Below are 13,525 nucleotides of genomic sequence, written 5' to 3'. Positions count from 1 at the left end.
AAACGTTTTCTTGTCTTTTAAAACACCATCAGAAGTCAAAACGATGTTGTATTTGACTTTTGGTGCTAAATATAAACCAAATATAATTCCACCGTCACCGTAATCGTTTTTACCTTTGCAATAGTCTTTTTCGGAGACCAAACCAGCTCTGTTTAGTTTTTTCCAATTTTTGGATGAAATGTACAAACTATCGGTGTCGGTATAGTATATTTCGGGTTTATAAAATCCATTTATGACGTGATAAAAATTGTTCATTATTTTTTTACTGTGAGATAAAACGGATGATCCCAAATGATTAGGTGTTAGTCGTGTAGATTTACTGTCTTCGGTAGTAATCTCTTTTTCTTCAATTTCTGTTTCAACAATATATTGAGTATCATTAATTTTCTCATAGGTTTTAACACGTGAATCAAAGTTGGCCTGTAAAGTTGCTTCATTCCATAAATGTCTAGTTGTGAATATATCTTTCTGAATTGATTTACCATACAAGGAATTACCTAATAATTTCATGCAATTACTACCCACGATATTACCTTCTCGTTTATATTTATTTCTTAGATCTCTCAAAATTAAAATATAATCTCTATAGGGTGGAGTTTTAAAATTTTCTTCTTAAACTATACCATCTAATATTCTAATTATTCGTCCATCGGCTTTCACTATTTCTTGAATATCGACCGATGTTAAAACGTCGTGACAAAAAGCATTTCTGAACCTGATTTTAGTGCCAGTTTCCTTTTTACCTTCTTTATTCGTGAAAGTGATTTTATCTTTAGCTGGTATCGGTTGGAAGAACATGTTTTTGGGATAGTCAAACCACACTGTTAAAATAGCTGTTCTAGGTCTGAATTTTTGTTTATTGAAGAGTTTTACAAATTCTTTTTCTTCTTCTGGTAGAAACGGTCTTCCACTTTCCGCTCTCGGATATTCACTGTCTAAATCCGACATGGCGGAAGCGTATAAACCGTTAGCATCAAATGCCATTAGTTTAGTACATTCTATTTTTTTAAGTCTCGAATGAACCTCCGTTTTGTCTTTTGTGCTTGCACTGTATTCTTTGAATAAATCAATTATGTTATTACTTTCTGTGTCGCTTCGTGTTTCACTTTGTGAAATATATTCCTTTAATACGTTACAAATTTCATCCATTTTGTTCGTTTCAAATGATTTTCTATTTGCCGAAACTCTTCCTCCTTTAATAGATCGTCTGATAAAATTTCTTATAAAAGGATTAGTGTGCGAATAAACTTTTTCTACGTTTTCTTTTTCGGTATGTTTCGCAACCATTCTAGTAGTTTCATACCATTCTTCTTCCACCATTTCTTTATCGTAATGATATAAATAATACCAACCCTTTAAAGATAAAGATGGAGCCGTTAGATTATTGGACATATTCTGGTTTACAACTTCTTTCGTGACTTGGTTGTATTTTATCAAACAAGCTCCCAAACAGAGAGTGTCTCTCTTTGCGTAAGGTTCGTCTCTCTTGGCGTAAGGTTCCCATTCGTGTCTCAATTCCTCCCAGTTGTCTCGCGTGTATTTAGCGATATCTACGTCGGCAATCTTTCTCAAATTCGCGGAAAGATTGGAAGAATTTCCCCATGCAGCCAAACTAGAGGATTCGTGTTGATAGGAACACGTGAAATTAATATGTTGTAAATAATTACCCTTTATTTCTTTCTGTCTTTTCCATTTTTTCTGTAAATCTTCATCCGTGTATGGATTAGATAAAGGAAAAGATATAATTCCTCTGGGTGTTTTTAAAGGGCAATGCGTTAGTTTTTTTGCATTTTTAAGCACGATCCAGTTGTCGAATCCACTACCGTTATGAGAAATTAATATTAATCTCTTTCTATCATATTGACCTAAATATTTCTACATTTGATCTATACAATCTGTACCTACAAATAGTTCTACTACATTCATTAGTTTTTCATAAAATTCTTCTGGAACATTATCAGTAGGATTTATATTTGGAAAGATATTTTTTATCGTTTCTAACTTTTTTCTTAGTTTTTCTAAATTAATTAAAGTGCAGGCATAAGGAATTGCTCTTCGCGTGTCTCTTTCTGAATACGTTTCGCAATCCCAAGCGAATAACGCATCATCACTCATACTCGAAAGCACGTTTAGTTTAAGGGGTGAAACCTGTGTTACTGCGTTATCGTCTCTACACGTTTTCCACACCTGTTCGTAATTGTCTTCTATTTCTTGAATTCCCAAACTTTTTTGGCTTCTTCTAATCAGACAGAAATGCGAGTTGCGTAAGTAAAAAACCCAATCTAATTCATCGTGAATGTCTCTGGGGTGAAAATGTCTGTTTTTGGGATTATAAATTTGAAACGAAGTGTTGAATTTCTTGTTGAATTCCTTCATTCTAGCACAAGTCATCACTCATTTTCTATTTGCTTTTGAAAATCCGTTGATGTATTCTTGAAATTCTCTCGTGTAGTCTTCGTCTAAAACACTGTCTCAACTTTATTTTCAACTCTTCTTGATTGTCTATCATGTATTGTTGTCTGCTTTCGAGTTCCATTTTTTAAGTCGTTAAATTAAGTGAATTTCCGATAAATAGAACCACGGAATATCGTATGGAAGGGCCTTGGTTGGCTTATCATTATTATATTCGCGGGTATTTAAAGTAAAAACATTTACGCATACTAACGACATTTCTTTTTTCGTATGGTCCTCTTTAAGATGATAGGAATATTTTCTTTTTTCTTTTTTGATGTTAATCTGGTTCTACAAATATAACCACCACCACGAAGGATGTAGTCGGTACCTTCGACAAACGTTAAATGTACTATAAACTCTTGTTCTTGTTGACTTTTATGAACATCGATCGAGGTGTATTTTTCACCAATACGTAAAACAAAAAACAGTTTTACGTATTCAAAGTCTGTTGTTCGTAAAAACTCGTGACTGCTCGATTCTATTGGTGGGTGTTTGTTTATTCTAATAAAAAGTGGAATTTTGACAATGTTGCTTGATGGTGGATTTTCCGTCTCCAATATCATATCCAAATCTTTGATTCCAATGATATCCTTAAAATTTTCTACTTCCATTTTAAAGGTCTACATATGTACCATTTTTCGTTTCAATTTCCTGATCCCTTTTATCAATCAAACGTATATTCTCTTCCAAATTACCATCATTGAATAATGAAATATGTTTGACGGCATTACCGGTTTGTTTGAAGACTACTTTATTGACTTCAACCTTCATGGGAAACTCTATTTGAATCAGACAATTACCTCGAAAAGTAAACCATTGCGTTTCGCCGATATCGAGTACGTTTTTAGGTTCTCTGTCTATGAGAGCACCCACTTTTATTTCTGCTTTGAATCCGTATTTGTTTGATTTATAACTTCGGTCTTTTCTATCGAAGACAGTGTCACTTTTGAATGGAAGATTGAAATAATACGATTTGTCCGTGACAATAGCTTCTAATTTGCTCAACTTTTTCTCTTGTCTCAAAAAATCGTCATGAATTCTAGATACCAAAAGATTGACCTGTTCTTTAATATAATTTTTCATATCATCTCGAAATTTATTTTGAAGAAAGTTTTTAATCACACCCACTTCTTTTTCTAATTCGTCCGTGATTTTAGTATCCAAAGCAATCAATTGTTGTTTCAACGTATCTTTGTCAATGGGAAGTGTGTTAATTATATCTTGAACATCTGATTTTTGCTTCGCGATCTTTTCGTTCAAATTGGATATCGAATTTTGTAACTCGGTTTTGTCCGCGGCCTTGTCTAGTTCTGCTAGCAATTCGCCAAGTTTTCTTTCCAAAGCGGTTAGTTTTCGTTTCAATCTATCCTCGTTTACATTTGGGTTATCTATTAAACGTTGGACGTCTATTTTCACCTTCGTAATCTTATCGTCTAATTTAGATATTAAATTTTGCAACTGACTTGTTTTATCCACTTGAATAAGACGTTTCAAACTCGTTAACTCTTGTTGTAGTTTGGGTTCGTTCACAAGATTTTTAATATTTCGTCTGAAGTATTTTTTCACGTCATTTATTCTATTTTCAACATGGTCCTTATCTATTTGAATTGCGTTTATTTGAATTGCGTTTATTTGATCCAGTAAATATTTCTTGTTCACGGCATCGTTATCGTTTCCTGGAAACTTTGAATTAGTTATTTTGAAATTGTTCATATCGATATCCCCTTGTAAGGTGTCTCCGATTTGATCCACGAAAAAAGGTTTCGCTTTGTTTATAAACGTCGTCATGGGATTTTTAGATTCTAGAGGTAAAGACCCTAATCCAAACATGTTTGCCATTTTTATTGAGTTAAATTTATAATAATTTCTTCAAACTTTTCTCCCAAACTCAACCGATATAAAACCCAAAGCTACAGCTGTCCACACAGCTTTTGTCCTGGCATTTGAATTTGAAACGTAGAACATTTTGTTCTAGTCAATTTCGTAATCTCTTCTGTCGGTTCTAGACCGAAAGAATCAAAGAAATAAAAGTTATTCGAAGAATCTTTGTGTAGAGCAGAGTGGTGAACTCCTTTTTGATCCGACGTGTGAATGTTTGTGATGGCGTAAAATTTACCTTTCTTGTATTTCAGTTCATCAATTTCATCTCGCATGCAATAATAAAACGGCGAGACGTTCAACTCCTTGGCCCATTTCACAAGTTGAAAGTTTGTGGTCGTGTCTTTTCCGTATTTATCGAGAAACGCATTCATTTTTTAAGTTGATTTTTTTTAGGTGTTTTTCGAAGTAGGCGGTAAGTATTGCTGAAGACCCAATTGACGAAATATATACGTAGTTTGTGTTTGAAAAAACTTGTATAACATTCTGATAAAACACATTCAATAATATTTTGAAGATAAATTTACATTTAAATTTAAAAAATCTTAATTTAAGAGAGCGTAAATGCTTGTCGACATCTAAATTTCTTAACCTTTCATCTAAATCTTCATTTTCGAGATTCATTTTTAAAAGTCAGTTTTTTGAAGTTCATTTTGATAAAACCTTCCTATGATTTGTTCTTTGTCTTGATCGATCAATTCATACGTGGGAGGTGATGTGTTGTTTACCTTATCAACGATGAATATCTCGTTAGTCAATAGCCGACGTAACCTTTCTGAAACAATGATTTATATTTAAAAATACGAACTCGATCTCCAACTTTGAATTTGGGTTTAATATTCAAATTGCTAATCTCGTTTTCAAAGTTGTTTCGAGTGTTGACGGACTTTATGATATTCGGGTTATTAGAGGCTTGCGATGGCGTCACACCTATAGACGAATGTATTTTGTTATTGTATTCGTCGACAACAACTGGTAATATTTTAAGCCATTTTTGAGATTTCAATTCCGTGAATTTCTTAAATAATTTGCTTTTAAGAGTCCTGTTGAATCTTTCTATCACTACGGCCTTATGCGTGCTGTAAATTTCAAACCCCAGAGATTTCACATTTCTGTTGTAGAATTCGCTTCCTTTATCAACCCACAACTTTAGGGGTCGTCTGTCGGATTGTTTCATTATGGTTTCGAATGCTTGTTTGACAGTCAGACCCGATTTGTTTTTCAAGGGAAAGACCCAAGCGTATCTCGTGTATATGTCGATCACCGTCAAACAATACTTGTCTCTCGACTGGCATGTTGATTAAATCGGCTGACCAAATTTCATCTTTATCAAAAACTTTGACTTTGAGGTAATGTTTGTTTTTTTCGAAATTCTTTGTGAATCTCGTCTGCTATGCCCATACCCAATTTCAATTTTGCCTTCAAGAGTTTTATGATAAGAGCCCTTTGTAATTTCTCTTTGAAAGTGGGATAGGGAATATTTTCGAGTTCGTCTATCATTTGTTTGTCTGCTTGGTGTCTGAATGTTATGTCTTTGTTTCTGTACAGTATGTCGTGTTTGAGCGCTGCTGCGTCAACTCTATTAACGGGTTCTTCCCCTGGTTTGGGATTATCATTTTCGTCTAAACGCAGATCTAATCTCGTGCCTGGACCTGTATAATTGTGCCCTGGGAGATGTTTTTCTCCGGGATATTTTGCCCATGGGAATCGAGGAAGAGAACCCAATGACTTTTGAATGTCTCCCGCACCGAAATACGTTTTAGGAGGATGGACATTTATTAAAGACATATTTGTTCAATAAACACCATATATTTTTAATACGAAAGATTTAATACAAGGAGGAAATTCGTTGTTTGAGACAAAATTGGCCACTTTGGGGATGAGAGATGTTAGCGCAGAGAAGAAACCGTCTCCTTCGAATTTTTATTTTTCGTGTTTTAAAATTAAAGACATTTTTAATGCGGTTATTTTATACTGTATTATTATTAGTGATTCTTGTCTGTGGTTTTGGGTAATTTATAATACAGTTTGGAGGAATCTGTTATGATATATTTTTTTAACAGTTTGGGAAGTCTGTTTTAATACATTTTTTAACAGTTTGGGGAATTCTGTTATAATACATTTTAACAGTTGTGTCTTTTCGGATATGACGCATTGAAAAAGCTGCGCAGAAGTGAAATGCGTCATATCCGAAAAGACATATACCTGACATCTTAAAAACCGGATCAAACTGGATGCGCTATATCAGAAAACACATATATTACTCCTTCTAACTAAGCAATATCTCCGAACATTATTTTATAACTGCATCTGCAGATATCTACTTCTTGCAATAACAAAAAAAAATTCTTATCTTAATTTTCCTTCAGTGTTATTATACCAATGGCATCGAATGACAACTTGGAAAATGGTATGAAATGTGTCCACGTTCGCCTTTTCCTTACAAGATACACATTCTCATTATTCACATGATAAAGTGTTTCCAATATTTTAGAACTATTGCCATAATTAGGCCTTCATATTGGAAATTATTGGATGCAAATTGCTAAATATTTTGAACAATTACTTACTCTCTTTGTAGTCTGTATGGTATATAAGGGAAATGACTATTTTTCACAAAGTTATTCTAGTAGAAATTTGAACTGTTTTACACTCTTTTTATTACTCAAGCAAAATTCTTCGTTTGAAATATTTTTATGATGTGTATGAAATTGGATTATATTCTGATCAGTATGTTCAAGGAGAGAGAAGTAGAAATGATTATTTTTTAACATTTTTCCAAATAAAGAAAAGAAACGTATGCGTGACCTTGTGTAAAGTCTATGGTCGCAATGTATCATGAAAGACAATTGGTAAATTTTCATGAACAAGAATATGATTTATAAAAATGCCCAATCTAGCAAGAATAACACTCATTTTGATCTTTGAAAGACCAGAGAACACTGGTCGAAACGTCGCTCAAATGAAGTCAGTAATTGTAATCCATAAGAATTTTTTCATTAAAACATCATTTTGTTTACTATCGCGAAATTAGCTTTTACCTTTATTACCGTTATGGTTGTTGATATTTTCGTTAGATCCGGTCGGGTCGAATGACATGCCGGTGAAACTCGGCCCTGGATAGTATGGCGTGAGTTACTCGATCTCCTTCATTCTTCCAAACACGTTCTGATCATGTTATTTCTTGTTGATTGGTAGTCGAATGGTATAGTCGTTGATTTGGTTTGGTTAATTGATTGGCGTGTCTTACATAACTTTTATACTGTGTGTGTGTGGCTGCCATATTTCTTAAACAAATATGGCGACTGATAGTATTAAATATGGCGGACAGGCAGTCTTAATATTTTTTTAGTAATTAATTTTAGCCTATAGTTAGTGCATAATAGCTTTAAGGTGTCTTCACACCAAAGTGATTACCATTTGCGTATGGTTGTGAATAATGAAAGTGGTCATCTCGGTTTTTGCATTAGAGTTCAAAACGACTGTTGTTCTTATTCGCAACCATACTCAACTTATGATCACTATACTATGCCTAGAGACCCGGTTCCCAACCTGGGGTGTTTTCACCCCCTAGAAGTGTGGGACTAGGGTGTCAGGGATGTAGCCAACTACTGTAGTAGAAGAATCTATTTGGAATTGAGAGAGCACCTCACATCATCATATGCTGGAAATGTGGATTAAACAAATTTTTGGCGGTGTGAAAGGTCTAGGTGATTGCTCCAGTGGTGTGAAGGCTGAGCAGGGTTGGGAACCACTGGCCTAGAGGGCCTCTTAAAGAGCTGGTATTAAAGATCAAGAAATAACTTTAAATATAATTTCAATACTTTTCCATTATTGTTGCAAAACTATCAAAATTTAACCACGATTTTAGTTCTTGATTTAGAAGTATTCATACAAAGTTTCCAAAGAAACGATCGGTGATTATAATAGCTGTTTCATTATTCAGTGCAAAATGCGATAACTCTACTTTTAATCATTGATTTCACCAAAATCAATTATAAACTATATTCTAGAGCCTTTGAGAGGAAATGTGAGCGGATGGAGACATTATAAATTGAATGCATTTGACGAATAAAGATAATAAAAATATCAACAAAAGAAAATGCTGAGTAAATGTGTACATAAGTGTAAATATCGACTTGAATAACATGGCTATTAAAATAATGACTTGGTGTATATATGTATTTTATATATGGAAAACTTAATCCTCAGCGCTGATTGTCAGCCTGGGATACTAATACTTCTTAGTACAATAGAATAACATTAAAGGGTTTTCACAAAGCATTGTTTAATAATAACTACTGGATTAACATGATTATAATATACACAAAACTCATATATACATACAGATAGTGTTAGTACCGTTTGTCTGACGTGTGCAGTGCTTAAAAGCCTAATACTATAATTGATTTATCTAAGTTTCTGCCTCATCATAGGATACGTAGATAACGATACCCAGGGTGGTGGAATTGAAATTGACATGACAATTGACAATCCCCAACCCTTCTACCATCCCATTTATTATATATTTTTCTTCATATCCCATCCCCTTCTGTATATATTTGAATAGTATAACAAATCATAACAAAGATACATAGATAAAAGCCAACAAATAAAGCCAGAAAGGTGAAATAAATCACGGACAATACTGGCAAAACATCTTCATAGCAATTTATATAATGAAGAAAGAGTTGAGGTGAAAGTGGTTCACCCTGATTTACTGCCGAAAAACTTCTCTGGCAAAAACATAATCACACTTGTTGATGGACTGATTTGTTTATATTTATTATTTTTCTGCTTACCGAATGGGAGTTGATTTTAGCCAAAAGAATATTCACATAATCAAAAGCCTTGCTTAAATTGACAAAGGCATCTGTTATAACGGTTGTTTAATGTGTCAAATCATTCCATTTATAAAACATAATGCGTCAATAGTGCTTCTGAATCCCAATTGAGCTTATGATATTATACCCACACCACTTTGTAAGTCTGTTATAAATTACTATTAAAAAGATTTATTCAAAAATATTCATAATATTCAAATATTTTTCCATACTTGAACTTCCTATTAACAAGACTAACCCCCACCCTTTGCTATTTCTTTATCAAGGGCTTCCATAAAGAAATTGATGTTTATGGCATAAAACGCGTTATTATCATCGTGGTCATAGTCTTAGAGGAATTGTAATAAAGAGGTTTTCTCAATTTTTTTTATGTGTATCTGATACTGATAGCATCACTTGCACCATTGGAATTTTCTGTCTGTGATTCTTGCAATTCCACAAAAAGACGTGTTTTGTGACGTCACTAACCACAGAACACGTGTTGTTTGTTTGCCAATTGTTGACAGTAATCGAGTTGGCATGATATAGACTAGAAACTTGCCATTCTTATGTACATTGATGAAATCTCACGATTAGTATTAAATGTCCATACCAATACATACATATTTGTTATTAAATAATAGTAAAAGTTAAAGCTATCACGAAACTTTCTGTTGTGAATGGTCTTTTTGTCAACTCGAACCGAATGTCGGATTACATTTTAAAAAGTGATACCGGTAGCTGAAGTTAATATACGTTTTGGCGAAACAGTACATGTAACATTTAATGTGTTATCTTACTATATAAGTTATATATTGTCATTGGATATTTGTATTTGAATCTCAAGGATGTTTGCATACTGACCATACGATAGGGCATTACGGAGACCATTTATGTTAGCTAAAGAGCAATTAGGATCATTATCAAACCACCAACCGCCTCCAAAATTAGCAGCACATGCATGTCCAGTCGAGTCATTATCAAAGGTAGAGAAAGGTTGATCCAAAGCATTTACACTACCAAGCATTATATCTGGTGCAGTGCTTCTGTCTCCAATATACGCACTGGAACTGAAAGCATACCCAGTGGTTTTGTTTCCAATAGAAACATGTTTGTAATAAGCTTGTTTCCGATTAGAATAATCATTGTTATAAAAGGCAATTTTCATCGTATCATATTCGCCGATTCTTAGTATCTTTCGCATTTTTTTCAGTCCAATCCAATATTCTGTTTCTCTGTTTCCAAAGCCCTCTTCATACTCATGCAATGTGCGGTTAAAGTTAACTGGCAAACCACCATTAAATATACGTGATAATATTCTTGCATCTCCACTGCGACATTGAACTTCAAAAGGAGGAATTGAAGTCGTTGGTTGAATAAAGACCAATTTATATTTACCAGTGTCAAATCCTTTGTCGCTTGCTTCAATACAATCTGGATAAATACAACAAAATTCAATATATTCTTGGTACTAATTGACAAATTTAAAGGGACATTCCGCTTTCTTTGTAGATCGGAAATTTTTTTTACTCAAAGTTGTGAAAACTATACACCAAAATCTAGGGAAAAGTGTCCTTTAACGTATCGGTAGGTTTTAACAGAAAAAAATCCCGCAAAACTTCTGTAAAATATGAAAATGATACAACTCAAAATATTTGAGAATTGTCATTCGAAGAACTACCATATTTTAGGTATGTTTTGGTAAGTTTAGACAGTACAGGTTGGGGCATGTCTTTAAAAGCTTACGGGAATATTATATATGGAATCTGAATTATATCTTTAGATTTCCATTTCATATGATTAACGTGGTCTACGAATTAACAAGGAAGAATGGTAAACCGTAGTGGTGTATTGTGTATAAAAATCGAATGAACAATTCTTGAGGTTAAGCCTACCTTTAACAACTGATTTGCATTTGTCACCGTAATACCCTTTTGGACAACTACATCCTGTCTCATTACAGTTATATACCTGAAAAGATCAAGAAACTGATCTCATTTAGTTTATAACGAATATCAATCCCATTAAATTAAATTTCATTTTTTTTAAGTTTTCTATCGCAGTATGGATTTAACGACGTTATATCTGTTCTTGTCACGTAGGTGGGAGCCATTTCTTTATAACTAAAGCTAAAGCCAAAGAGGTTGTCTACTTTAGTTTGCACTGCCCCGTATTCGACATTGGTATCATGCTACATAACATGCTTTGATTTGTCTGAACCGAGAAACGCCATTAGAACAGGACTGCAGTAGAAAACTTGTCAGATTACAAGAAAGGTTAGAAAAATATCAGAAAAAAATATACATAAACGTATGCATTTCCTACTGTGCTAAACTTTATTGTGAGGAAATGTTAGTGAGGAAATATTATAATGTACGTACCTTGTTGTAGCATTTACAGTTGATTCCAGATGAGGTAAGACAGTTTTCACCCTCGTCATAAAGAAAACAGTTAGACGGGTTTATGTTCTGACAATATAGTGCCCTTCTACACTCCGATCTTTCTACACATTGAAAGAGACAAGTTTTATAATTTGGGGTTTGTAACTCGCCCATTTTCTTTGATTCAAACGTGTCAGGGATAACTTTGGTTTTCAAAAACTCTGCTTGTCTAAGGCATTGACACTGCCATGGAAAACACAACAAACCTACGAGGAAGGGTATAATGTGCTCCATGTCTAACAAGGTGTTATGTCTTAATAGACTTCGACTACTTATGAAAAAGAATTATTTAAGCGTTTATGTTTTTAAAAAATATGGTCCGTTGTGGAGCGTATATTGGATGAAACAACTTGAGTTAGGGTCTATTATGACCATTACACCTAAGTAACGGCCCATACATCTTATTAATACCCTTTAACTGCAAATGGGTGCAGTAAGTACCAATATTTGGGTTTTATGGATAATGATGAGCTTCTATAATATAGCATAATTATGTAATAGTGTAATGCAATATTTAGGTAGTCTTAGCTCAACAACAGACATAATGAAAACATTTAGACAAACCTTGAGGCACTCTTTGTGAATGTGAGAATTATGTCGTAAAAATCGATAATTTGTATAAAAAAAACCTTGAGTAACAGACAACGAAGCCTGATCGTCTTGGCCCTGTGTATCCCTCTTAACCGCTCTATTTATAACGGGATGAACATTTTATGTTAATCCGAAACATCTCTCCCTATTCCATCCCTTGCAGCTATTTGTACCGTTATCGCCTGAAGTACTTTTCTACAACTAAAAAAAAAATAGCTAACAGAGGCTGGAATAAAGGAAGAAGTTTCGGTCTTATTTTAATGTATGGGGCAGTTTGTAAAGGGAAATCACTCTTAAAAGAGTAACGTATCATGTAACATCAGGACTCACTCAACTAAAACATTTTATGTATACGAATGTAGTCCAGACTATTTTTAAAAATCTTCTTCCTCCTTTCTCAAAACTCCTAATGGTCGCCTTCAAGCCAGAAATCCGGACTCTATATAACTAAACTAGCGACATTTCTGCCTCCCTCGAATCTCCAGTGAGCAATCTTTAGAAACTAACGATCTGATTAACACAACACCACATTAATCGTTCATAGGACGGTGTAGGTTGCTCATGGATGGCAGAAACATCTCCAAGATTAATTGAAAAATTTGCAGGAAGCAATTTTTTACCTGGGTTATGATGTCTTCTTCCTGATGTCGGCAAACTACTGGCCGACCCGTTTGACATGGTTTTCGACACGTATTTTGATAATTCAATACGGCCCTTGTTTCTATGAGCTCCATTCTGTTTCTATGCGCTGTATCTTGGCCTTCAACGCAAACCTGGCTATTCAAATTTTGCCAAAGGGAATGTGCCACAACTACTAATGGGTTTCATAAAAAATTTGTATTAACCTGGTTATAGTGTCTGAAGCTAAATCAATTACACACGTAGGGATGAAATTACAATGAAACAAAGACTATTTAAAAGCTTATTTTTCTATTCTGATGAAAATAAATAATAATAATTAAAAAAAAAATTACTGGGGGAGTTAAAGATGATTTTCCATATTTTTTAGTGTCAAATTAAGCTATTTGATAAATTGGTGTTTTAAAGAATTATTCATAATATTCTTAATTATATCATTATGATGTTATTGCATATAATTTTATTTTTATAAATGTTCGTGTATGTACAGTCTGGATAAACAAAAAAAAAACTTTTTGACCTTTTTTGATAATCACTCATTGAAATTTTGCTGAATTTTGCTCTTCTTATTTAGCTAATTTTGAATTAATTATGGACATGTGAGCCAAACTGGTGTTTTTACAAGTCCAAAATTATCTGCTTTTCAAAGTTAAAAAGACGACTCGGCTTTTTTGCACATTTGCCATATTATATAGAAAT

The 13,525-nt window shown here is 33.7% G+C and overlaps 3 protein-coding genes across 3 annotated transcripts; all 3 read right to left on the bottom strand.

Annotated features, from left to right (window-relative positions):
- Positions 1 to 612: 612 nt before the first annotated feature.
- LOTGIDRAFT_168273 (hypothetical protein) lies at positions 613 to 2,391 on the bottom strand (the record flags this gene model as incomplete). The annotated part of the gene is made up of 2 exons (XM_009066145.1): positions 613 to 1,865; positions 1,902 to 2,391. 2 exons carry the CDS (start codon positions 2,389 to 2,391, stop codon positions 613 to 615), a joined length of 1,743 nt encoding a protein of 580 aa, XP_009064393.1.
- A 675-nt stretch (positions 2,392 to 3,066) lies between these two features.
- LOTGIDRAFT_168272 (hypothetical protein) lies at positions 3,067 to 4,293 on the bottom strand (the record flags this gene model as incomplete). Its single annotated transcript, XM_009066144.1, has 1 exon — positions 3,067 to 4,293. One exon carries the CDS (start codon positions 4,291 to 4,293, stop codon positions 3,067 to 3,069), a length of 1,227 nt encoding a protein of 408 aa, XP_009064392.1.
- A 5,670-nt stretch (positions 4,294 to 9,963) lies between these two features.
- Positions 9,964 to 10,440, bottom strand: LOTGIDRAFT_131310 (hypothetical protein; the record flags this gene model as incomplete). Its single annotated transcript, XM_009066143.1, has 1 exon — positions 9,964 to 10,440. A coding segment is annotated over one exon (477 nt), but the record flags the coding sequence as incomplete, so codon positions are not given.
- Between the last annotated feature and the right edge of the window lie 3,085 nt (positions 10,441 to 13,525).

This window comes from Lottia gigantea, assembly GCF_000327385.1.
Source record: "Lottia gigantea unplaced genomic scaffold LOTGIsca_73, whole genome shotgun sequence".
NCBI classification, from domain to species: domain Eukaryota; kingdom Metazoa; phylum Mollusca; class Gastropoda; family Lottiidae; genus Lottia; species Lottia gigantea.
This window is presented reverse-complemented; position numbering and strand designations above follow the sequence as displayed.